The sequence below is a fragment of the Somniosus microcephalus genome, chromosome 9 (assembly GCF_052327205.1).
Source record: "Somniosus microcephalus isolate GS21.2 chromosome 9, FLI_Smic_1.0, whole genome shotgun sequence".
NCBI classification, from domain to species: Eukaryota; Metazoa; Chordata; class Chondrichthyes; order Squaliformes; family Somniosidae; genus Somniosus; species Somniosus microcephalus.
The window spans coordinates 234,897,881-234,923,517 of NC_140995.1; the positions used below are offsets into that span (position 1 = coordinate 234,897,881).

General features: G+C 46.7%; 2 protein-coding genes across 2 annotated transcripts in view; one reads left to right on the top strand and one right to left on the bottom strand.

Annotated features, from left to right (window-relative positions):
* Window positions 1-25,637, bottom strand: part of polr1c (RNA polymerase I and III subunit C) — a 151,715-nt gene that overhangs the window by 46,106 nt on the left and 79,972 nt on the right. The window lies entirely within an intron of this gene.
* glo1 (glyoxalase 1) overlaps window positions 17,486-25,637 on the top strand; it is a 30,859-nt gene continuing 22,707 nt past the window's right edge. The window contains exon 1 of the mRNA XM_085998038.1: window positions 17,486-17,650. Coding sequence (XP_085854164.1) covers window positions 17,591-17,650 — 60 coding nt within the window. The 5' untranslated portion in view covers window positions 17,486-17,590. The remainder of the gene's footprint in view (window positions 17,651-25,637) is intronic.

The following is a 25,637-nucleotide window of genomic DNA, read 5'->3' on the forward strand; positions in this document are numbered from 1 at the left end:
GGAGAATGACTTCCCCATTACAACATGCACACCTGAAAGCAGCAGATTCACCTTGCATTGCTGCCAGGAACACAAACCTGCCCAAGAAGTGTCTCAGCTGGGGAGTTCAGTGGGAGATAGAAAGAAAGATGAGCAGAAGTATAAACTAGAAGGTAAAGTCTTTAAAGAAAACCCAGTTGTATAAAAGGATGTGGAATTTCTACATCAATTCAAAAGTACTCTTTTTAACAACTTTCAACTTTTAAAACACTCATATTTTTGATCATATGTCTTTTGGAAGTTCCTTTAAGTGTTTAATGCTGAATATTTAGAACTGGAGAAAATTCAAAAAGATTGTGGTGTTCTCTGAATAAACTATTAATAGTGATCTTGCTAAACTTGTTTGCAGAAACCTACTGCATTATTTACAACAACAACTTGTATTTATATAGCGCCTTAAATGTAGTAAAACATCCCATGGCACACCACAGGAGCATTATCAAACAAAATTTTACACCGAGCCACATAAGGGGATATTAGGACAGGTGACCAAAAGCTTGGTCAAAGAGGTAGATTTTAAGGAGCGTCTTAAAGGAGGAAAGAGAGGTGGAGAGGTTTAGGGAGGGAATTTCAGAGCTTTGGGCCTAGGCAGCTGAAGGCACGGCCATCAATGGTGGAGCGATTAAAATCAGGGATGCTCAAGATGGGCAGAATTGGAGGAGTACAGATATCTCAGAGGGTTGTAGGGCTGGAGGAGGTTACAGAGATAGGGATGAGGCCATGGAGGGATTTGAAAACAAGAATGAGAATTTTAAAATCGACGTGTTGCTTAACTGGGAGCCAAAGTAGGTCAGCGACTTGGTGCGAGTTAGGATACGGGCAGCAGAGTTTTAGATGAGCTGAAGTTTATGGAGGGTGGAAGATGGGAGGCCGGCAGGAGAGCTTTGGAGTAGGGTTTCAGCAGATCAGGTGAGGCAGGGGCGGAGTCGGGTGATGTTACAGAGGTGGAAATAGGCGGTCTTCGTTACGCCACGCATATGTGGTCGGAAGCTCATCTCTGGGTCAAATTCGACACCAAGGTTGTGAAAAGTCCGGTTCAGCCTCAGACAGTTGCCAGGGAGAGGGGATGGAGTCGGTGAATAGGGAACGGAGATTGTGGCGGGGCCTGAAGACAATGGCTTCGGTCTTCCCAATATTTAGTTGGAGGAAATTTCTGCTCATCCAGCACTGGATGTCAGATAAGCAGTCTGACAATTTACAGACAGTGGCGGGGTGGTGGTGAGGCAGAGTTTGGTGTCGTCAGCATACATGTGGAACCTGACGTTGTGCTTTTGGATGATGTCGCCGAGGGGCAGCATGTTGTCGATGAGAAAGAGGAGGGGGCCAAGGATAGATACTTGGGGGAACACCAGAGGTATAACGATGCAGGAGCAGGAAGAGAAGCCATTGCAGGTAATTCTCTGGGTATGATTGGATAGATAAGAATGGCAGTTCTCTTCCATTCTGCCAGCGCAATTTACACTTCATCTCGAGCCATCCTTTGTTTCTTAACCTGTCCCATTACCATCTCCTTCTGCCTTGAATATCTCTTAATGTCTCTTAACCTCTTCCGCCTTCCATCCTATCACAGGCCTTCCCTTTTGTTCTTTCATCCCCTGCCCACTTTCCCAGCCTCTTCACTGGCTTAAAAATCTGTTCCATTTCCTGCTTTTTTCCAGTTCTGACAAAAGGTCATTGACCTGAAACGTTAACTCTGTTTTTCTCTTCACAGATGCTGCCTGACCTGCTGAGTTTCTCCAGCATTTTCTGTTTTTATTTCAGATTTCCAGCATCTGCAGTATTTTCTTTTTGTGGATAAGAATGGAGCCAGGCGAGTGCAGTCGTCTTTTTCTTCTTAGGCAGTCCCTCGGAACCGAGGATGACTTGCTTCCACATTAAAAATTAGCTCACAGGTGACTGATGAGTCCAATGCGGGACCTACAGTCTGTCACAGGTGGGGCAGACGGTGGTTGAAGGGGCGGGTGGGTGGGGTGCTTGGGTTGACGTGCGCTCCTTGCACTGCCTGCGCTTGGCTTCCGCTTGTTCCCGGCAAAGAGACTCGAAGTGTTCGGTGCCTTCCCGGATGCTTCTCCTCCACTTTGTGCGGTCTTGGGCCAGGGATTCCCAGGTGTCGATGGGGATGTTATACTTTTTCAAGGAGGCTTTCAGGGTGTCCTTGAAGCATTTCCTCTGCCCACCTGGGGCTCTCTTGCCGTGCCGGAGCTCCGAATAGAGCGCTTGTTTTGGGAGTCTCGTATCGGGCATGCGGTCGATGTGACCCATCCATCGGAGCTGACTGAGCGTGGTCAAAGCTTCGATGCTGGGGATGTTGGCCTGAGCAAGAACACTGATGTTGGTGCGCCTATCCTGCCAATAGATTTGCAGGATCTTGCAGAGGCAGCGTTGGTGGTACCTCTCCAGTGCCTTCAGGTGCCTGCTGTACATGGTCCATGTCTCTGAGGCATACAGCAGGGCGGGTATCACTGCTGCCCTGTAGACCATGAGCTTAGTACCGGGTTTGAGGTCCTGGTCTTCAAACACACTCTTCCTCAGGCGACCGAAGGCTGCACTGGCACACTGAAGGCGGTGTTGGACTTTGTCGTCGTCGACGTCTGCCCTTGTTGACAGTAGACTCCCAAGGTATGGAAAGTGGTCCACGTTGTCCAAGGTTTTGTCGTGGATTTTGATAATCGGGGGGCAGTACTGTGTGGCGGGGGCAGGTTGGTAGAGGACCTTTGTCTTACGGATGTTTAGTGTAAGGCTCATGCTCTCGTATGCTTCGGTGAAGGTGTTGACGATGGTTTGGAGTTCGACCTCCGAGTGAGCGCAGGCGCAAGCGTCGTCTGCGTACTGTAATTCGACGACAGAGGATGGCACGACCTTGAATCTGGACTGGAGGCGACAGAGGTTGAACAGTTTCCCGTTTGTTCTGTAAATTAGCTCCATTCCAGTGGGGAGCTTACTGAGGGTGTTTTTTGTAGATAAGAATGGAGCCAGGCAAGTGCAGTCCCACGCAGCTGGATGACGGAGGAGAAGCATTGGATGAGGATGGTGTGGTCAACCATACCAAAGGCTGCAGACAGGACGAGGAGGGAAAGTTTACCGGTCACAGTCACATAGGATGTCATTTGTGACTTTGATAAGAGCCGTTTCGGTACTGTGGTGGGGTGGATACCTGATTGGAGGGATGATTAGAGCAGAGGTGTCTATGCTGCACCCCCCAGCTTCCCCTGAACTTTGGCAATCCAGCCCTTGAATTCCAGGCAACTCAGTCCAGTTTGTCATGTCTCTTTTTCTGGAATGCGCTGTTTAAATTTGAGGCCCTGGAGGCTTGGAGAGGGCTATTCTTAGCACTATTGTCTCAGTGGTGGATCAACCCTAAATCAGAACACCAAGATGTGTTGGCATTAGCAGCTTGAGATATCACCAAATAAATGGATGAGAAGAGACAATTGAGCTTTTATACATTGCCCCTCCCCAAGGTTCTGTAGTACACAGCATGTAGCCCATGAAGACAAAAGCTTGGACACACCTGGTATTGAGGCTAAACCCAATGGGTATAGAAATACCCGAAACTGTAACTTGTTTCCATTGTTTATTTCCTATTTAGTTTCTGCCTTTTTAATTAGGAAATTCATGCACGGGGCTCCCTGCTAGCTGTGGTACTTAGGAACACACAGCGGGAAGGTCCCAGGTCCATGCTGAAAGAGCTGTGCTTAGCTGGAGGAAGGATGGTATTGCTACAGTTAACCTCCAGGTCCTAGGTTAGGGGTAGAGGGGGAAATTAGCCAGGGTTCCTGCTCCTGATTACTGGAGATATTTGAAAACAAGGATGAAGCACAGCCATCGATGGTGGAGCGATTAAAATCGGGGATGCTCAAGAGGCCAGAATTGGAGGAGCACAGATATCTTGGACGGTTGTAGAGTTGGGGAGGTTACGGAGATAAGGAGGAGCGAGGCCATGGAAGGAGTGAAAACAAGGATGAGAATTTTAAAATCGAGGTGTTGCTTAACTGTGAGCCAATGTAATGGCTAACGGAATGTTGCTCTTTAACTCAAGGGAACTGGAATACAAAGGGGAGGACGTTCGATTTCAGATGTATCGAACCTTGGTCAGACCCCACCTAGAGTATTGCCTTCAGTTTTGGGCATCACACCTCCGGAAGGATATATTGGCCTTGGAAGGAGTGCAGTGCAGATTCACTAGAATTATACCAGGGCTTAGACAGTTAAATTATGAGGACAGGTTGCATAAACTTGGCTGGTGTTCCCTTGAGTATAGAAGATTGAGGGATGGTCTGATCGAGATGTTTAAAATGTAATAAAGGATTTGATAGGGTAGATACAGAGAAGCTATTTCCTCTGGTGGGGAATCCAGAACGAGCGGACATTATCTTAAAATTAGAGCTAGGCCGTTCAGGAGTGCAATCATGAAGCATATTTTCACACAAAGGGGAGTAGATATGTAGAATTCTCTCCCCAAAAGGCTGTGGGTGCTGGGGGTCAATTGGAGCTTTCAAAACTGAGATCAATAGTGGAGCTCAGGTACAGATCAGCCGTGATCTAATTGAATGGCAGAGCAGGCTCGAGGGGCTGAATGGCCTACTCCTGTTCATATGTAGAGTTTGTGGTGGGGGCCGAAGATGATAAAAAAAAATAAAGACTTGCATTTATATAGCGCCTTTCACTACAAGATTCCAAAGCAGAAAATATCTCTGGGAATATACAAGTAGGAAAAAAACTACAATGGTGGGAATCTGAAATAAATATTGGAAATACCCAGTAGGTTTGTGAGCATCTGAAAATAGAAAAGGCAGGTTAATGATTGAGGCATGGACTCTTCATCGGCACCGATAGGCGAGCCCTGAAATGGAGCTGATCAAAATGGATGAGGGGGAGGCTTGTGGAGGAGAGAACAAGTCATTCAGTTCCAAAGCAGCAATGCTGAAATCCTGTCATTGGTTCTCTATCTCCACTCTCCATCAGTGTAGCCCCAAAACAGTGGTGGCAACAGAAACAATGCTGCAGGAAAATAAATGCTGTAGCACTCAACGACCCCACTAAGAAAGCCCTATTCAGCCTGCGCCTCACAACCAACCTGATGACTCCCAGTGATGCAGAGACACAGAGTATCCACAGCGCCTCGTCTGTACTCAAGGCCTCCATAATCAGCACCTGTGAAGAGACGCTCGGTCACTTGACCAGGAAACATCAAGACTGGTTCGACGAGAACGACCAGGAGATCCAGGAGCTAATAAGCCGCAAGCGCAAGACATTCCTGATCTGGAAACAGCAACACAAATCGAAAGCAAGAAAGCAGCTCTACAGACGCCTGAAGGCTGAGGTCCAACAAAAAACTCGCGACCTAAAGAACAGGTGGTGGGTGGAGAAAGCGCAGGAGATCCAGCAGCTAGCTGACAACCACGACGTGCATGGCTTCTTTAGCGCAGTCAAGACCACCTACGGCCCAAGCACCCAAGGTCCTACCCCACTGCGGACCAAGAACGGAGAGGTACTCATCAAGGACATGAACTAATTTCTCTTATCTGGAAGGAGGAGAGCATGCCAGGTGATATCAGAGACACCGTAATTGTGACCATCTTCAAGAAAGGTGACAAGTTCGATTGCGGTAATTAGAGGAGTTTCCCTGCTGTCTGCCACAGGGAAAGTCATTACAAGAATCCTCCTCAATCACCTTCTCCCAGTGGCTGAAGAGCTCCTCCCAGAGTCGCAATGCTGATTCCGCCCACTAAGGGGCACAATGGACATGATCTTCACTGCACGTCAATTACAAGAGAAATCCAGGGAACAGCACCAACCGCTGTACATGGCCTTCTTTGACCTCACAAAGGCCTTCGACACTGTCAACTGTGAGGAATTATGGAGTGTCCTCAAATTCGGCTGCCCTCAAAATCATCATTCTCCGCCTGCTTCACGACAACATGCAAGCCGTGATCCTGACCAGCGGTTCCACCACAGACCCAATTCACGTACGGACCGGGGTCAAACAAGGCTGTGTCATCGCACCAACGCTCTTCTCGATCTTCCTTGCTGCAATGCTCCATCTCACCCTCAGTAAGCTCCCTGCTGGAGCAGAGCTAATTTACAGAACAAACGGGAAACTGTTCAACCTCCGTCGCCTCCAGTCCAGATCCAAGGTCATCCCATCTTCTGTCGTTGAATTACAGTACGCAGACAACGCTTGCGTCTGCGCACACTCGGAGGTCGAACTCCAAACCATCGTCAACACCTTCACCGAAGTGTACGAGAGCATAGGCCTTACACTAAACATCCATAAGACAAAGGTCCTCTACCAACCTGCCCCCGCCACACAGTACTGCCCCCGATTATCAAAATCCACGACAAGGCCTTGGACAACGTGGACCACTTTCCACACCTCGGGAGCCTACTGTCAACAAGGGCAGATGTCGATGACGAAGTCCTACAACGCCTTCAGTGTGCCAGTACAGCCTTCGGTCGCCTGCGGAAGAGAGTGTTTGAAGACCAGGGCCTCAAACCCAGCACCAAGCTCATGGTCTACAGGCGCACCAATGTCAGTGTTCTTGCTCAGGCCAACATCCTCAGCATCAAAGCTTTGGCCACGCTTGATCAGCTCCGATGGATGGGTCACATCGTCCGCATGCCCGATACGAGACTCCCAAAACAAGCGTTCTACTCGGAGCTCCGGCACGGCAAGAGAGCCCCAGGTGGGCAGAGGAAATGCTTCAAGGACACCCTCAAAGCCGCCTTGAAAAAGTGCAACATCCCCACCGACACCTGGGAATCCCTGGCCCAAGACCGCACAAAGTGGAGGAGAAGCATCCGGGAAGGCGCCGAACACCGAGTCTCTTTGCCGGGAGCAAGCGGAAGCCAAGCGCAGGCAGTGCAAGGAGCGCACGTCAACCCAAGCACCCCACCCACCCGCCCCTTCAACCACCGTCTGCCCCACCTGTGACAGAGACTGTAGATCCCGCATTGAACTCATCAGTCACCTGAGAACTCATTTTTAATGTGGAAGCAAGTCATCCTCGGTTCCGAGGGACTGCCTAAGAAGAAGAATCTCCACTCCCCCCACCCTCTTTTGTTCAGTCCCATTTAAAGGCTTACTGGTTTTCAGCTCTCAGGAAGGGTCTACACCCGACATGTTAACCTGTCTTTTTAGAAATGCTTACAGACCCTGCTCTGGTGGTGGAGGGGGAGAGCGGGAGTGGGGGGAGGTCGGAGAAGAGAGAATGTATCGCATTGTTTGGGAGACCACCCGTTGTGATAATGATGCATATTCATGAGGTCTTGTTTAATTCAGTGGAGAATGTTGAAGCACTGGTCTGGTCACCTCCTGGACCTGTGTTCAAATTACAAGAACCGCCACAAAGACAGAACTGAGGAATTCTCTCTCGGGTGGGGAAAGAAGGAGGATTTGAATGCAGTTAAATAGCAGTGGTTTAATCGTGGCCTCTCTCCTGTACTCCAGCCTAAATAGATGAAGGTGAAGGCTATCTGTCTCAGGGCTGTCAATGGAATGGGTTTAACCTGTCTCAATCCAGCTCCCAACACTGTACTTTAGCTGATTACTTCTAGCTGCTTCAAGATTATTAAAAAATAAGAAAACAGCAGCCCTTAAATCCCAAAGGGAATCAAGGCAATTCCACCCTGTATTAAAGAACATCTGCACAATACAGAGTGACCCAATGTGACGAGACACGGGGGGAAAATATCAATTAAATATCTGATTTGTACTTTATACAATGGATGTTCGGCACAGCATAAACAGCTGCCCATATTGTCAATCTTTATAAGGCATTTTTATGTTTCTGTGGAAGGGAGTAGTTCTGCTTAAGTGTAATGCTATATTAAGAGGACAATGCCTCTTAAATGCAATATAAGTGTTGAGCTTTCTCCCCTGTCATCTTATCAATATAAGACAGCTGAGGGACACTAACTGATTAAAGGAACTGAGAGACCTAGGGGTGCAGATAGACAAGGCGAATGGGATTCTAGGCTTGATATATAGAGGGCACTGAATATGAAAGCAAAAAAGTGATGTTGAATTTAATTGGTTGGGCCACAGTGTGGGTTTCTGGACTCCTATTATAAAAAGGATATTAGAACCATAGAAAGGGTTCAATGAAGATTCATTAGAGTGATTGATATCAGGAACGAGAGGAAAGAGCTTTGTGGAAAGGGTCCAGAAACTGGTGCCTTTTGTCCGGAACAAAGAAGGTTCAAAGAATCTTACAGCACAGAAGGAGACCATTCGGCCCATGTTAAGGGGGTATCTACATCAAAGTACATAGAGTCTACAGCACCGAAACAGGCCATTCAGCCCAACTGGTCCATGTCGGTGATTATGCTCCACACAAACTTCCTCCCACGCCTCGTCATCTAACAACAGAGGTTTTCAAAATTAATGATCACAGGGCAGTATCACTAAGCTGAAATATCTACAAATTAATTGGAACATGGATTTGAAGTTTACATGTGAACCTCAAAGCTCTATGGTACAAACTACAAACCTACATGGTCAGCCAAGACAAAGGCTTAGACATTCCCGCCTTAAGACCCAGGAGTCAGAATGTCTAACATCCGACTGACTGAAAAGGAGAAATTGACAGGGCTATGGGGAACGAGTAGGGGACTGGGACTAATTGGATCGCTCTTTCAATGAGCCGGCACAGGCACAATGGGCCGAATGGCCTCCTTCTGTGCTGTGTGATTCAGTGACTGTGGCAGCAACAATAACTTGTATTTATATAGTGTCTTTAACATAGTAAAACGTCCCAAAGTGCTTCACAGGAGTGTTATCAAACAAAATTTGATGCCGAGCCATATAAGGAGATATTAGGTCAGGTGACCAAAAGCTTGGTCAAAGAGGTAGGTTTTAAGGAGCGTCTTAAAAGAGGAGTGAGAGGTAGCGAGGCAGAGAGGTTTATGGAGAGAATTCCAGAGTTTAGGGCCTAGGCAACTGTAGGCACAGCCACCAATTGTGGAGCGATGAAAATCAGGGATATGCAAGAGGCCGGAATCGGAGGAGTGCAGAGATCTCGGACAGTTGTAGAGCTGGAGGAGGCTACAGAGATTGGGTGGTGCGAGGACATGGAGGGATTTGAACACAAGGATGATAATTTAAAAATCAAGGCGTTGCTGGACTGGGAGCCAATTTAGCAATTACAAATATTTTTTTTAAATAGGCATTTCATTCTGAAATACAGCCTGATGAGCAATTAAAGTCAGCGGTGTACTGGATTTTATAAATGGGGGCCAGAGTGCAAGAGCAAAGAAGTACATTTATACAAGGTAACGGTTAGGCCACAGTTGGAGCACGGTGTGTATTTTTATAGAAAGAACATTAAAGCCATTGAGAGTGTGCAGTGTTAATCAACCAGGATAATGCCAGGAATCAAAACTATAGTTAGAACGATAAATCTTACAGCACAGGAGGCCAGTCAGCCCGACCCTTCGAAAGAGCTATCCAATTAGTTCCACTCCCCCACATAGTCCGGCAATTGTTTCCCTTTTCAAGTATTTGTCCAATTTTCGTTAGAAAGTTACAGTTGAATCTGCTTCCACCTCCCTTTCAGACAGTGCATTCCAGATCATAACAACTCACTGCGTAACAAAATTTCTCATCTCCCCCCCCCTGGATCTTTTGCTAATTATCTTACATCTGTGTCCTCTGATTAACGACCCTCCTGCTAGTGGAAACAGTTTCTCCTTATTTACTCTATCTAAACCACTCCTAATTTTGAACACCTCTATTAAATCTCTCCTTAAATTTCTCTGCTCTAAGTAGAACAATCCCAGCTTCTCGAGTCTCTTCACATAACTGATGTCCTTTATCTCTGGTATCATTCTGGTAAATTTCCCCTGCACCCTCTCCAAGACCTTGACATCCTTCCTAAAGTGCGCTGCCCTGAATTGGAGACAATACTTTGGCTGTGGCCTAACCAGTGCTTTATAAAGGTTTAGCATAACTTCCATACGTTTGTACTCTATGACTCTATTTATAAAGCCAAGGATCCAGTATGCTTTTTAACTTCTTCTTCTTAGGCAGTATCTCGGAACCGAGGATGACTTGCTTCCACATTAAAAATTAGTTCTCATGTGACTGACGAGTCCAATGCGGGTCCTACAGTCTCTGTCACAGGTGGGGCAGACGGTGGTTGAAGGGGTGGGTGGGTGGGGTGCTTGGGTTGACGTGCGCTCTTTGCACTGCCTGCGCTTGGCTTCTGCTTGCTCCCGGCGAAGAGACTCGAGGAGTTCGGTGCCTTCCCGGATGCTTCTCCTCCACTTTGTGCGGTCTTGGGCCAGGGATTCCCAGGTGTCAGGAGACTTTGAGGGTGTCCTTGAAGCATTTCCTCTGCCCACCGGCAAGATAGCTTTTTAACAGCCTTATCATCAGCTTCAAAGATTTGTGTGTCTCTCTGTTCCTGCACCCCCTTTAAAATTGCACTATTTATTTATAATGCCTCTCTTCATTCTTCCTACCAAAATGTATCACTTCCACTTCTCTGCACTAACTTTCTTCTAGAAACATAGAAGATAGGAGCAGGAGTAGGCCATTCGGCCCTTCGAGCCTGCTCCGCCATTCAATGAGATCATGGCTGATCATCCAAATTCAGTACCCTGTCCCTGCCTTCTCCCCATATCCCTTGATCCCTTTAGCCTTAAGAAATATATCCAACTCTTTTTTGAATATATTTAATGAACTGGCCTCCACCGCCCTCTGTGGCAGAGAATTCCACAGGTTCACCACTCTCTGGGTGAAGAAATTCCTCCTCATTTCAGTCCTAAATGGCTTACCCCTTATCCTTAGACTATGACCCCTGGTTCTGGACTCCCCGGCCATCATAAACATCCTTCCTGCATCTAGTCTGTCCAGGCCTGACAGAATTTTATAGGTTTCGATGAGATCCCCTCTCGATCTTCTAAACTCCAGTGAGTATAAGCCCAATCGACACAATCTCTCCTCATATGTCATTCCTGCCATCCCAGGTATTAGCCTGGTGAATCTTCGCTGCACTCCTTCCATGGCAAGAACATCCTTCCTCGGGTAAGGCGACCAAAACTGCACACAATACTCAAGGTGTGGTCTCACCAAGGCCCTGTACAACTGTAGCAAGACATCCTTGTTCCTGTACTCGAACCCTCTTGCTACGAAGGCCAACATACCATTTGCCCATTTCACCAGTCAGTGTCCTCTTGCAGTCTGCTACTGTCCTCCTTACTGTTTACGACATGTCTAAGTTTAATGTCATCTGCAAACTTTGAAATTATTCCCCCTATATCCAAATCCAGGTAATTAATATATATCAAATAATTAATATGTGTCTCCGTCACTACTGTATACTCGCTGCAGTGTAAAAACAACCGTTCACTACCACTCTCTGCTTTCTATCTTTTAGCCAATTTCATATCCACTGGCTTTTTAATTTCAGAGGCTTTAATTTTGCTAACAAGTCTAATGTGTGGTACTTTATCAAATGCCTTGTGAAAGTTCACATACACAACATCAACCAAATTACCTTCATCGGCCCTCTCCGTTACTTCATCAAAGAATTCAATCAAAATGGTCAGACAAGATTTGCCTTTAACAAATCCATGTTGGCTGTCATTTATTAACCCATGTTTTTCCAAAGACAAAGCAGCCCGCTTGATTGGCACCCCATTCACCACCTTAAACATTCACTCCCACAACCACCGGCGTACCGTGGCTGCAGTGTGTACCATCTACAAGATGCACTGCAGCAACTCGCCAAGGCTTCTTCAGCAGCATCTCCCAAACCCGCGACCTCTTCCACCTAGAAGGACAAGGACAGCAGGCACGTGGGAACACCACCACCTCCAATTTCCCCTCCAAGTCACACACCATCCTGACTTAGAAGTATATCGCCGTTCCTTCATCGTCAAAATCCTGGAACTCCCTCCCTAACAGCACTGTGAGAGTACCTTCACCACACGGACTGCAGCGGTTTAAGAAGACGGCTCACCACCACCTTCTCGAGAGCAATTAGGGATGGGCAATAAATGCTGGCCTTGCCAGTGACGCCCACATCCCATAAACGAATAAAAAAAAAGTGGCAATTAATTTTCTCCCAGATTATGGTCTCTAGAAGTTTCTCCACCACCGATGTTAGGCTGACTGGCGTGTAGTTACTGAGTTTATCCCTCTCCCCTTTTTTGAACAGGGGTGTAACATTTGCAACCCTCCAGTCCTCTGGCACCACTCTCGTATTCAAGGAGAATTGACAGATTGTGGCCAGAGCCTCTGCTACTTCCATCAGAAACCGAGAATGCATTCCGTCCGGGCTGAGTGACTTTTCTACTTTGAGCGCTGCCAACCTTAAGTAAATCCTCTATCAATTTTTATCCTGTACAATTTCTCTACCCCCTCCTTTTACTGTGACATTAGTAGCATCCTCTTCTCTAGTGACGACAGATGCATTTTGTACCTCAGCCACGCCCTCTGTCTCCACAAGAAGATCTCCATTTTTGGTCCCTAATACTATTAATGGGCTAAAAATTCAGGTGGTTTGCACCACCCGTTAATGCCACAAAATGTCAAAAAAAGGCGGCTGCACTCTTCCGCCAGCTGGTGCCGGATCCTGCGACATGCGCAATTTTGCAAGGGCCGGTAGCGCTGCCAGTAAACGCGCTCGCTGGAGGGATTTAAATCAACAAAATCATGACGTCAGTGAGTGCGCAACGCTCACTTGATGCCCGATCTGCAGCATTGGATCTCGCCGTTCAACTTACCGGCGTGGCTAAACAACAACAGGGAGAGCAGGCGTTCAACAGCAGGAAGGAGGCTCCAGCAATGATATTTAAAGGGATCATCAGCAATCAGTTGCACCTGACATGGTTATGCAGTTTGAGTGGCTCTGTGCTACTTTCAACTCCAACAGCTTTCTTTACTTCTTTCAAGGTTCTACGGTAACAGGGAGTGTTGCTGCAAGTGCAGAACTCCTTCATTATTTTTTAAAGGCTTCTGCTCACAGCACTTGCTCACAGTCATGGGGACTGTACTGGCAGTCGAACCAGGATCTATGGCAGAGGGAGCGGAGGCTTAGAAGGCTACGCTTAACAGAACTTTGCCCCCTCCTGCAACCAGACCTGCAGCCTCAGAGTAGGGCGACCATGGCTCTCCCAGTGGCAGTCAAGGTCACCGTCACCCTCAATTGTTTTCGTCAGTGGATCCTTCCAGTCTGCAGCCGGAGACATTGCTAACATCTCAGTTCGCTATCCATCACTGCATCTGGCAGGTCACTGAGGCTCTCTGCACCAGAAGGGACTACGTTGGCTTCTCTCTCAGCAGAGAGAAGCAGGACGAGTGCTCATGTGGCTTTGCCAGGATAGCGAGCTTCCCCATGGTGCAGGGTACCATCGACTGCACCCACGTGGTTTTGCAGGCGCCGCATAACAATCCTGAGATCTTCCGTAAAAGCTTCTACTTACTTAAAGTGCAGGTAGTGTGCGATCACACCCAGCAAATCCTCAATGTCAATGCCCGCTATCCTGGCCGCAGCCATGATGCCTTCATCCTGAACCAGTCCAGTGTGCCAGCAATCTTCCAGCCACCACAGCAAGCTCGAGGGTGGCTGTTCGGAGACGGGGACTATCCGCTCTGCACCTGGCTCATGACTCCCCTCCGCAACCCCAACACTCGTGCCCAGTACTTATATGAGAGCCATGCTTCCACCAGGAACATCATCGAGCAGACCATCGGCTAATGAAGTAACGGTTCCGCTGCCTTGAACGTTCGGGAGGAGCCCTCCAATACTCGGCGGAGTGGTTGTCCCATTTCCTGGTGGTCTGCTGCATGCTCCACAACTTAGCCATCATAAGGGCGCAACCCTTGCCACCAGGGATTGTGGCACCACCTCAGAAGGAGGACAAGGGAGAGGAGGACAAGGACGAGGAGGAAGAAGAGGGAAGGAGGAGGCAGACAGCCAATTGTCCATCTGGACGGGCTGTCCGTGAACAGCTCATCAGACTGATTCGAATGAATGAAATCCCAGATCCCCGTTGCTCACCACGTCCCGATCATACCATCCCTGTCTCACAGAATATCACAGCGTCCTCCTGGGCACAAAGCTGAAATAAGACACCACAAAAGAGTCCAAACAAAATGAATAAATTTATCAATAATCAAATCACACATATTTACATTAATACTATTAACTAATCACCCTTGTTCAATCCCTTAGTGTCTGTCTTTCATGTTGCTTTTCCTAACCTAGAGCTCCTACGAAGTGCTTCCCAGTGGCTGCAGCATGGCTGGTGGAAGGCTGCTGAGTGTCCGTGCAGGAGACTTCAGATGGCCTTGCAGGACGACCTCGAGCAGCTTTGGACCTAGAAGGTCCACCTCGGCATGGGCGCAGCAGTCTGGGCTGGCTGGCTGACAGGCAGCAGCAAGGGCAATGGCCAAGTCATCCTGAGAAAGGAGAGCAGGGTCCTGCTCCACTGACCCACTGCCACTCCCCCGGAGTGGTGCCACAGCATTCCTAGCAATCTGTTGGAACACAGATTGCTGGTCTCCTGCAAGCCCCAGTCGACGGTGGTAAACCCAGCCACGATGGCAGCAGTCAGAGCTTGGATGGCTTCAAGCTGAGACTCACACTGAGATTGCATGAGAGCAGTATGAGTTTCAATAGCACCAAGCAGAGTCTGCATGAGAGCAGTCTGAGCTTCTGCTGCAGCACTAAGACGTTGGGTCACTTCTGCCTGTGCTGCAAAGGAAGCTGTAACATCACCCATCATGCGCACCATCACATCTGGGTTGACACGGTCTCTCTGGGAGTGTACCATCATTTCCAGGCTGGAAATCCTGGGCTCCATGCTCTGCTCATGCCGATAATGTGCCAGCTTGAGAAAGAGAAGCGTTGAGTGAATTTAGTGGAATGTGTTTGTGTGATGTGCCTAACATAGTTGAATAGCTGTCAGTGTGTGCAAAGTGAGATGTGGGTGTGAATGTTGCAGCAAGGTTGTGAAGATGAAGTGATGCTCTGATTGTGAGGTGTGAGTGGTGATAGGCAGAGATTGTTGGTAGGTGAGTGATGCATTGAGCAGTGTGTGAGGCTTGTGGTGCAGATGGCGGTATGTGGCATTTCCCTCACTCACTTTGACCACCTGTGTGATGTCATTAAACTTTTTCCTGGACTGGGTGAGGGTCCTGGGGACCACAGTGCTGGCTGTGGCATGGTCCGCAATCTCCTGCCACATGGTTCGGGATGTGTAGGGCGAGGACCTCCTGCCAGTTTGTGGGTGTAGGACTGCCACCGCAAATACCAATGCTTCTAGAGCTTCATCCGAGAACCTCCAGGCTCCCTCTCTCGGTTGAGGATCTGCTATCATGATTTCTAAATTAAGTCTTCCTTGTTCTTGCTGCTGCTCCAGCAGCAGCAAACCCAACCACCCTGACAATGAGGTGCCACAGCATTAATGTAACTCCCCTTTAAGTAGTGGAACAAGCCTGTGGCAAACATGACTGTGAATTAGACTGGCCCTGATATTGGTCCACCTGTTGAGCGTTAAGCCAATGAGCATCAGTTTCAGTGCTGAAATCATGACTATAATCATGTTAATAAAGAGTGAGCATGAATTTTGCGTGCTACCTAGACCATTTTCATGTGGAGCAGTTGAACCTCATTTGGTCTTAACACTGCCCATTTCGTGTCTATATCCAATTTTTAGCCCTCTATGTTTATAAAAGACTTTTGGATTCACTATACGTTAAGTGCTAATCTATTCTCATATACATTCTCTTTGTCCCTCTTTCCTTTTCCAGTTCTCCTCTGCACTTTTTGTATTCAGCTTGGTTTTCTACTGAATTATGAAACTGACATTTATTATAAGCCTCCTTTTTCTGTTTCATTTTAATCTCAATTTAATCATCCAGGGAGCTCTAGCTTTGGATGCGCTTCCTTTCCCCCCCATGGGAATGTGTTTAGTCTGTACTCAAACTATCTCCTTCTTGAAGGCCTCACATTGCTCATTTACTGTTATACCTGATAATCTTTGTTTCCAATCCACCTGGGCCAGATCCATTACCAACTCACTGACATTAGCCTTCCTCTAGTTGAGTATTTCTTATAATAACAACAGAAAATGCTGGAAAAACTCAGCAAGTCAGGCAACTTATGTTGATTGTTCCTCATCTTTTTCCTTAACTACTCTAAACCTAATGATATTGGTACAAATTACATCCTATGTGACTATGACCGTGGTAAACTATCCCTCCTTGTCCTTCCTGCAGCCTTTGACATGGTTGACCACACCATAAGAACATAAGAAATAGGAGCAGGAGTAGGCCATTCGGCCCCGCCATTCAATAGGATCATGGCTGATCTGATCTTGGCCTCAATGCCACTTTCCCGCCCGCTCCCCGTAACCCTCGACTCCCCTGTAGCTCAAATATATGTCTATCTCTGCCTTGAATATATTCAATGACTCCGTCTCCACAGCTCTCTGGGGAAGAGAATTCCACAGATTCCTGACCCTCTGAGAGAAGAAATTCCTCATTTCCGTTTTAAATGGGCGATCCCTTATCCTGAAATTATGCCCCCTAGTTCTAGATTCCCCCATGAGGGGAAACATCCTCCCTGCATCTACCCTGTCAATCCCCCTCAGAATCTTATATGTTTCAATAAGTTCACCTGTCATTCTTCTAAACTCCAATGAGTATAAGCCCAACCTGCTCAACCTTTCTTCATTAGACAACCCCTTCATCTCAGGAATTAACCTAGTGAACCTTCTCTGAACCGTCTCCAATGCAAGTATATCCTCCTTAAATAAGGAGACCAAAACTGTACGCAGTACTCCAGGTGTGGTCTCACCAGCGCCCTGTACAGTTGTAGCAAGACTTCCCTACTTTTAAACTCCATCCCTCTTGCAATAAAGGCCAACATTCCATTTGCCTTCCTAATTACTTGCTGTACCTGCATGCTAACTTTTTGTGTTTCATGTACGAGGACCCCCAGATCTCTCTGTACCGCAGCATTATGTAATCTCCATTTAAATAATAATTTGCTTTTTTTTCCCTACCAAAGTGGATAACCTCACATTTTCCAACATTATACTCCACCTGCCAATTTTTTGCCCACTCACTTAACCTATCTATATCCCTTTGCAGACGCTTTGGCTGGATTTTGCTAGCCCTGGGGAGGCGGGTTTGGAGGTGGGACTGCCGGGAAAACGGCAGAATTTGGGGGCGGGTGCCCAACGCGCCCTAAACCTGCCTCCGTGCCATCTTGCCAGGAGGTGGGTAGCCGTCCCACGCCGGGTCCCGTCTCCTTGGAGGCGGGAAGGAATTACAGCCACTTAACTGCCTCTTAACAGGTAGTTAACAGGAAGATAAGAGGATTATCCCCACTTTGCCCACACAAGTGTGGGCTTCCCAAAGGATCTGAAACCCGCCAGAGTCACCGAGGAGGTCTGCGGAGGTCGGTGGGGTGCAAAAGTGCACTGTGAAGGTAAGTGATGGGTGCAAGTGTGGAGAGGTGAATATGTGAGGTAAGTGGAAAGTATTAGAAAAAGTTTACTTACCTTTGTTTCTTCCTGCAGGCTTCAATTGGGTATGCAGAGAAAAACAAGCCTGAAGGCTTTGTGTCTTAATGCGAGGAGCATTCGTAATAAGGTTGGTGAATTAGCTGTGCAAATAGAGGTAAACGATTATGATTTGACTGGGATTACGGAAACATGGCTCCAGGGTGGCCAAGGCTGGGAACTCAACATCCAGGAGTATTCAATATTCAGGAAAGATAGGCAAAAAGGAAAGGAAGGTGGGGTAGCATTGCTGGTTAAAGAAGGGATTACCACAATTGTAAGGAAGGATATTAGCTCTTATGATGTGGAATCTGTATGGGTAGAACTGAGAAATACCAAGGGGCAGAAAACGTTAGTGGGAGTGGTATATAGACCTCCAAACAGTAATGCGGAGGTTGGGGATGGCATTAAAAGGGAAATTAGAGAAGCATGCAATAAGGGCACAGCAGGCATCATGGGTGACTTTAATCTACATATAGATTGGGCCAACCAAATTAGTAACAATATTGTGGAGGAGGAATTCCTGGAGTGTTTACGGGATGGTTCCCTGGACCAATATGTCGAGGAACCAACCAGAGATCAGGCCATCTTAGACTGGGTATTATGTAACGAGAAAGGATTAATTAACAATCTTGTTGTACGAGGCCCCTTGGGTCGGAGCGATCATAATATGATCGAATTCTTCATTAAGATGGAGAATGAAGTTGTTGACTCAGAGACTAGGGTCCTGAATTTAAATAAAGGAAACTACGATGGTCTATGGCGCGCGTTGGGTAGGATTGATTGGGGAATGTCACTCAAAGGGTTGACGGTGGATAGGCAATGGCAAACATTCAAAGACCGCATGGATGAACTACAGAATTTGTTCATCCCAGTTTGACATAAAAATAAAACAAAAAAGGTGACTCAAACGTGGCTAACAAGGGAAATTAGGGATAGCATAAGATCCAAGGAGAGGACATATAAATTGGCCAGAAAAAGCAGTAATCCTGAGGATTGGGAGCAGTTCAGGATTCAACAAAGGAGGACAAAGGGATTAATTAAGAAGGGGAAAATAGAATATGAGAGTAAGCTTGCAGGGAACATAAAAACTGACTGTAAAAGCTTTTATAGATATGTGAAGAGAAAAAGATTGGTGAAGTCAAGCATAGGTCCCTTGCAGTCAGAATCAGGGGAATTTATAATGGGGAACAAAGAAATGGCAGACCAATTAAATATATATTTTGGTTCTGTCTTCACAAAGGAGGACACAAATAACCTCCCAGAGATGTCGGGGAACATAGGGTCTGATGAAAGGGTGGAACTGAAAGAAATCAGTATTTGTAGGGAAATGGTGTTGAGGAAATTGATGGGATTGAAGGCCGATAAATCCCCAGGGCCTGATAATCTACATCCTAGGGTACTTAAGGAAGTGGCCCTAGAAATAGTAGATGCATTGCTGATCATCTTCCAACATTCGATGGAATCTGGAACAGTACCCATGGATTGGAGGGTAGCTAATGTTACCCCACTATTCAAAAAAAGTGGTAGAGAGAAAACAGGGAATTACAGACCGGTAAGCCTGACATCGGTAGTGGGGAAAATGCTAGAGTCCATTATAAAAGATGTAATAGCAGAGCACTTGGAAAGCAGTGACAGGATCGGACAAAGTCAACATGGATTTACAAAGGGTAAATTGTGCTTGACTAATCTTCTGGAATTTTTTGAGGATGTAACTGGTAAAATAGGTAAGGGAGAACCAGTGGATGTGGTCATAGAGTCATAGAGTTATACAGCACGGATAGAGGCCCTTCGGCCCATCGTGTCCGCGCCGGCCATCACGCCCTGTCTAATCTAATCCCATATTCCAGCATTTGGTCCGTAGCCTTGTATGCTATGGCATTTCAAGTGCTCATCCAAATGCTTCTTGAATGTTGTGAGGGTTCCAGCCTCCACAACCCTTTCAGGCAGTGAGTTCCAGACTCCAACCACCCTCTGGGTGAAAAAGTTCTTTCTCAAATCTCCTCTAAACCTCCCGCCCTTTACCTTGAATCTATGCCCCCTAGTTATTGACCCTTCTACTAAGGGAAAAAGCTCCTTAGTATCCATCCTATCTATGCCCCTCATAATTTTGTACACCTCAATCATGTCCCCCCTCAGCCTCCTCTGCTCCAAGGAAAACAAACCCAATCTGCCCAGTCTCTCTTCATAGCTGAAGCGTTCCAGCCCTGGTAGCATCCTGGTGAATCTTCTCTGCACCCTCTCCAAAGCTATCACATCCTTCCTGTAGTGTGGCGACCAGAACTGCACACAGTATTCCAGCTGTGGCCTAACCAGTGTTTTATACAGCTCCATCATAACCTCCTTGCTCTTATATTCTATGCCTCGGCTAATGAAGGCAAGTATCCCATATGCCTTTTTTACCACCTTATCCACCTATTCCGCCGCCTTCAGGGATCTGTGTACTTGCACACCCAGATCCCTCTGGCCCTCCGTCTTGCCTAGGGTCTTACCATTCATTGTGTATTCCCTTGCCTTGTTAGTCCCCCCAAAGTGCATCACCTCGCACTTTTCCGGGTTAAATTCCATTTGCCACTGTTCCGCCCATCTGACCAACCCATCTATATCGTCCTGCAGACTGAGACTACCCTTCTCGCTATTTACCACCCTACCAATTTTTGTATCATCCGCGAACTTCTGATCATACCTTTTACATTCATATCCAAGTCATTAATGTAGACCACAAACAGCAAGGGACCCAGCACCGATCCCTGTGGTACCCCACTGGCCACAGGCTTCCAGTCACAAAAACAACCTTCGACCATCACCCTCTGCCTTCTGCCACTAAGCCAGTTTTGTATCCAACGTGCCAAGGCACCCTGGATTCCATGGGCTCTTACCTTCTTGACCAGTCTCCCGTGCGGGACTTTATCGAAGGCCTTACTGAAATCCATGTATACCACATCCACTGCGTTACCCTCATCCACACACCTAGTCACCCCCTCAAAAAATTCAATCAAATTAGTCAGACATGATCTTCCCTTGACAAAGCCATGTTGACTATCCCTGATTAATCCTTGCCTCTCCAAGTGGAGACTAATTTTGTCCCTCAGAATTTTTTCCAATAATTTTCCCACCACTGATGTTAGGCTCACTGGCCTGTAGTTCCCCGGTTTTTCCCTACTCCCCTTCTTGAATAATGGAACTACATTAGCGGTTCTCCAGTCCTCTGGCACATCCCCTATGGCCAGAGAGGTTCTGAATATGTGTGTTAGAGCCCCCGCAATCTCTTCCTTTGCCTCACACAGCAGCCTGGGATACATTTCGTCCGGGCCTGGGGATTTATCCATTTTTAGGCCTGCTAAAACCGCCAATACCTCCTCCCTCTCGATGTTAATATGTTTGAGCATATCACAGTCCCCCTGCCCTATTTCTATGTCTACATCGTCCCTCTCCATAGTGAAAACAGATGCAAAAAATTAATTTAGAACCCCTCCTACATCTTCCGGCTCCACACACAGAGTTCCACTTTTGTCCCTAATGGGCCCTATTTTTTCCCTAGTTATCCTCTTACCCTTAATATACTTATAAAACATCTTAGGATTTTCCTTTATTTTGCTCGCCAGTGTTATTTCATGGCCCCTCCTTGATCTCCTAATTTCTTTTTTAAGTATCCCCCTGCACTTCTTGTACTCCTCTCGGGCTTCCTCCGTCTTTAGCCTTTTGTATCTGCCAAAAGCCCTCCTTTTTTTTCTAATCCATTCTCGTATATCCCCTGACATCCAAGGTTCCCTGTGGTTTTTGGAACCACCCTTGACCTTTACGGGAACATGTTGCCATTGTATGATCTCAATCTCCCTTCTGAAAGCCTCCCATTGCTCCGATGCGGATTTTCCTACAAGTAGCTGATCCCAGTCCATTTTGGCCAGATCCTGCCTTATCCTATTAAAATCGGCCTTCCCCCAATTTAGAACCTTTATTTCCGGCCCATCCCTGTCCTTTTCCATGACCACCTTAAATCTCACCATATTATGGTCACTGTCACCAAAGTGCTCACCTACTAGCATTTCTTCCACTTGGCCGGCCACATTCCCTAGAATTAGGTCCAGTACCGCCCCCTCTCTTGTAGGACCTTCTACATGCTGGCTCAAAAAGCTCTCCTGGATGCACTTTAAGAATTGTACACCCTCTGTGCCTTTCACACTCTGACTATCCCAGTTAATATTGGGGAAGTTGAAATCCCCCATTACTATTACCCTATTATTTGCACATTTCTCTGAGATTTGCCTACATATCTGTTCCTCTATCTCCCCCTGACTGTTTGGAGGCCTATAGTACACTCCCAGCAAAGTGCTTGCCCCCTTCTTGTTTTTAACCTCCACCCATATGGCCTCATTAGAGGAACCTGCTAATATGTCATCCCTCCTTACTGCAGTAATTGACTCCTTAATTAATATTGCGACACCCCCTCCTCTTATACCCCCCCTCTGTCTCGCCTGAAGATTCTGTACCCCGGAATATTGAGCTGCCAGTCTTGCCCCTCCCTCAACCATGTCTCCGTGATAGCAACAATATCATACTCCCATGTGTTTATCAACACCTTCAGTTCATCCACCTTATTTGCAAGACTCCTTGCATTAAAATAGATGCCATCCAGCCTTGCCCTTGTATATTTGCCCTGTCTACCAAGCTGACTTGTTTTTTTCTCTATAATTGGCAGCACATCACCCCCTATTTCAGCTCCCCTCTGTATCCCATCCCCCTGCCAAGTTAGTTTAAACCCCCCCAACAGTGCTAGCAAACCTCCCCGCAAGGATATTTGTCCCGCTCTGGTTCAGGTGCAACCCGTCCGACTTGTACAAGTCCCACCTTTCCCAGAAGCAGGCCCAGTGATCCAGGAAAGTAAAACCTTCCCCCCTACACCAACTCTTTAGCCATGCATTCATCTGCTCTATCCTCCTATTCCTATACTCACTAGCACGTGGCACTGGGAGTAATCCAGAGATTACAACCTTTGAGGTCCTGCTCTTTAATCTGTTACCTAGCTCCCTAAATTCTTGATGCAGGACCTCATCCCCCTTCCTACCTATGTCGTTGGTCCCAATGTGGACCACGACCTCTGCCTGCTCACCCTTCCCCTTAAGAATGCCCTGTAGCCGCTCAGTGACATCCATGACCCTGGCCCCAGGGAGGCAACAAACCAACCTGGAGTCACGTTTGCGGCCACAGAAACACCTATCTGTTCCCCTTACGATAGAATCCCCTACCACTATTGCTCTCCCACTCTTTTTCCTCCCTTTCTGAGCAGCAGAAGCGTCCCTGGTGCCAGGAAGCTGGCTGCTGCTGCCTTCCCCTGGTGAGTCATCCCCCTCAACAGTATCCAACTTGGTATACCTGTTTGAAAGGGGGATGTCCGCAGGGGGCCCCTGCACTTCCTGCCTGCCTCTGTTGCTCCGCCTGATGGTCACCCAGTTTCTTTCTGCCTGTGCAGCCCTACCCTGCAGCGTGAACAACTCGCTAAACGTGCTATCCACGAATTGGGCAGAGCAGCCTTGAGGATGAGTTCATTGAGTGTATTAGGGATGGGTTTCTTGAGCAGTATGTAACTGAACTGACCAGGGGGCAAGCAACCTTAGATTTGGTCCTGTGTAATGAGACAGGATTAATTAAAAATGTCCTAGTAAAGGATCCCCTTGGAATGAGTGACCATAACATGGTTGAGTTCCATATTCAATTAGAGGGTGAGAAGGTTGGATCTCAAACAAGCGTGCTGAGCTTGAATAAAGGAGACTATGAAGGTATGAGAGCGGAATTAATTAGAGTGGACTGGGAAAATAGATTAAAGGGTAAGACGGTGCATGACCAGTGGTGTACATTTAAGGAGTTATTTTACAACTTCCAAAAAATATATATTCCACTGAGGAAAAAAGGGTGTAAAAGAAAAGATAGCCATCCGTGGCTAAGTAAAGTAATTCAGGATAGTATCCGACTAAAAACAAGGGCATATAAGGTAGCCAAATCTAGTGGGAGGATGGAAGATTGGGAAGTCTTTAAAAGACAGCAAAAAATAACTAAAAGATTGATTAAGAAAGGGAAGATAGATTATGAAAGTAAATTAGCAAAAAATATAAAAACAGACAGTAAAAGTTTCTATAGTTATATAAAAAGAAAAAGGGTGGCTAAAGTAAATGTTGGTCCCTTAGAGGATGAGACCGGAAAATTAATGGTGGGAAACATGGAGATGGCAAAAACACTGAACAATTATTTTGTATCAGTCTTTACAGTAGAGGACACTAAGAATATCCCAACACTGGACAAACAGGGGGCTCTAGGTGGGGAGGAACTAAATACGATTAAAATCACTAAGGAAGTGGTACTTCGTAAAATAATGGGACTCAAGGCGGATAAATCCCCTGGACCTGATGGCTTGCATCCTAGGGTCTTGAGGGAAGTAGCGGTAGGGATTGTGGATGCATTGGTAATAATTTTCCAAAACTCACTGGACTCAGCAAAGGTCCCGGCAGATTGGAAAACTGCTAATGTAACACCCTTATTTAAAAAGGGTAGTAGGCAGAAGGCTGGAAACTATAGACCTGTTAGCCTAACATCTGTGGTTGGTAAAATGTTAGAGTCCATTATTAAGGAGACAGTAACGGGACATTTGGATAAACATAATTTAATAGGACAAACTCAGCATGGTTTCATGAAGGGGAAGTCATGTTTGACAAATTTGCTTGAGTTTTTTGAGGAAGTAACATACAGGGTGGATAAAGGGGAACCAGTGGACGTAGTGTATTTAGACTTCCAAAAGGCATTTGACAAGGTGCCACACAAAAGATTATTGCTCAAGATAAGAAATCACGGGATTGGGGGTAATATTTTGGCGTGGGTGGAGGATTGGCTCTCTAACAGAAAGCAGAGAGTTGGGATAAATGGTTCGTTCTCAGATTGGCAACCAGTAACTAGTGGTGTTCCGCAGGGGTCAGTGCTGGGTCCCCAACTCTTTACAATCTATATTAACGATTTGGAGGAGGGGACCGAGTGTAACATATCAAAGTTTGCAGATGATACAAAGATGGGACGGAATGTAGTGAGTGAGGAGGACATAAAAAACCCGCAAAGGGACATAGACAGGCTAAGTAAGTGGGCAGAGATTTGGCAGATGGAATACAATACTGGAAAGTGTGAGGTTATGCACTTTGGCAGGAAAAATCATAGAGCAAGTTATTATCTTAATGGCAAGAAACTGGAAAGTACTGTAGTACAAAGGGATCTGGGGGTCCTGGTGCACGAAACTCAAAAAGTTAGTATGCAGGTGCAGCAAGTGATTAAGAAGGCCAATGGAATGTTGGCTTTTATTGCTAGGGGGATGGAATATAAAAACAGGGAGGTATTGCTGCAGTTGTACAAGGTATTGGTGAGACCGCACCTGGAATACTGCATACAGTTTTGGTGTCCATACTTAAGAAGACATACTTGCTCTCGAGTCAGTACAAAGAAGGTTCACTCGGTTAATCCCGGGGATGAGGGGGTGGTCATATGAGGAGAGGTTGAGTAGATTGGGACTCTACTCATTGGAGTTCAGAAGAATGAGAGGCGATCTTATTGAAACATATAAGATTGTGAAGGGGCTTGATCGGGTGGATGCGGTGAGGATGTTCCCAATGATGGGTGAAACTAGAACTAGGGGGCATAATCTTAAAATAAGGGGCTGCTCATTCAAAACTGAGATGAGGAGAAACTTCTTCACTCAGAGGGTGGTAGGTTTGTGGAATTTGCTGCCCCAGAAAGCTGTGGAAGCTACATCATTAAATAAATTTAAAACAGAAATAGATAGTTTCCTAGAAGTAAAGGGAATTAAGGGTTACGGGGAGCGGGCAGGAAATTGGACATGAGTCTAGGTTCGGCATGGTCATGGCCCTGTGGGTAGTGGAGTGGGCCCAGGGGCCGTGTAGCCTTGTTCTGCTCCTACTGTGTTCTAATTCTGTGTTAGATTTCAGGAGATGGTTTTATTCCTGTTCCTGGCTGGGGTGGAGATCGCCTTTACAGAAGGTAAGTACTGTAGAAAATATAGGGACAGAGTGATCTCCTGGAAGAAT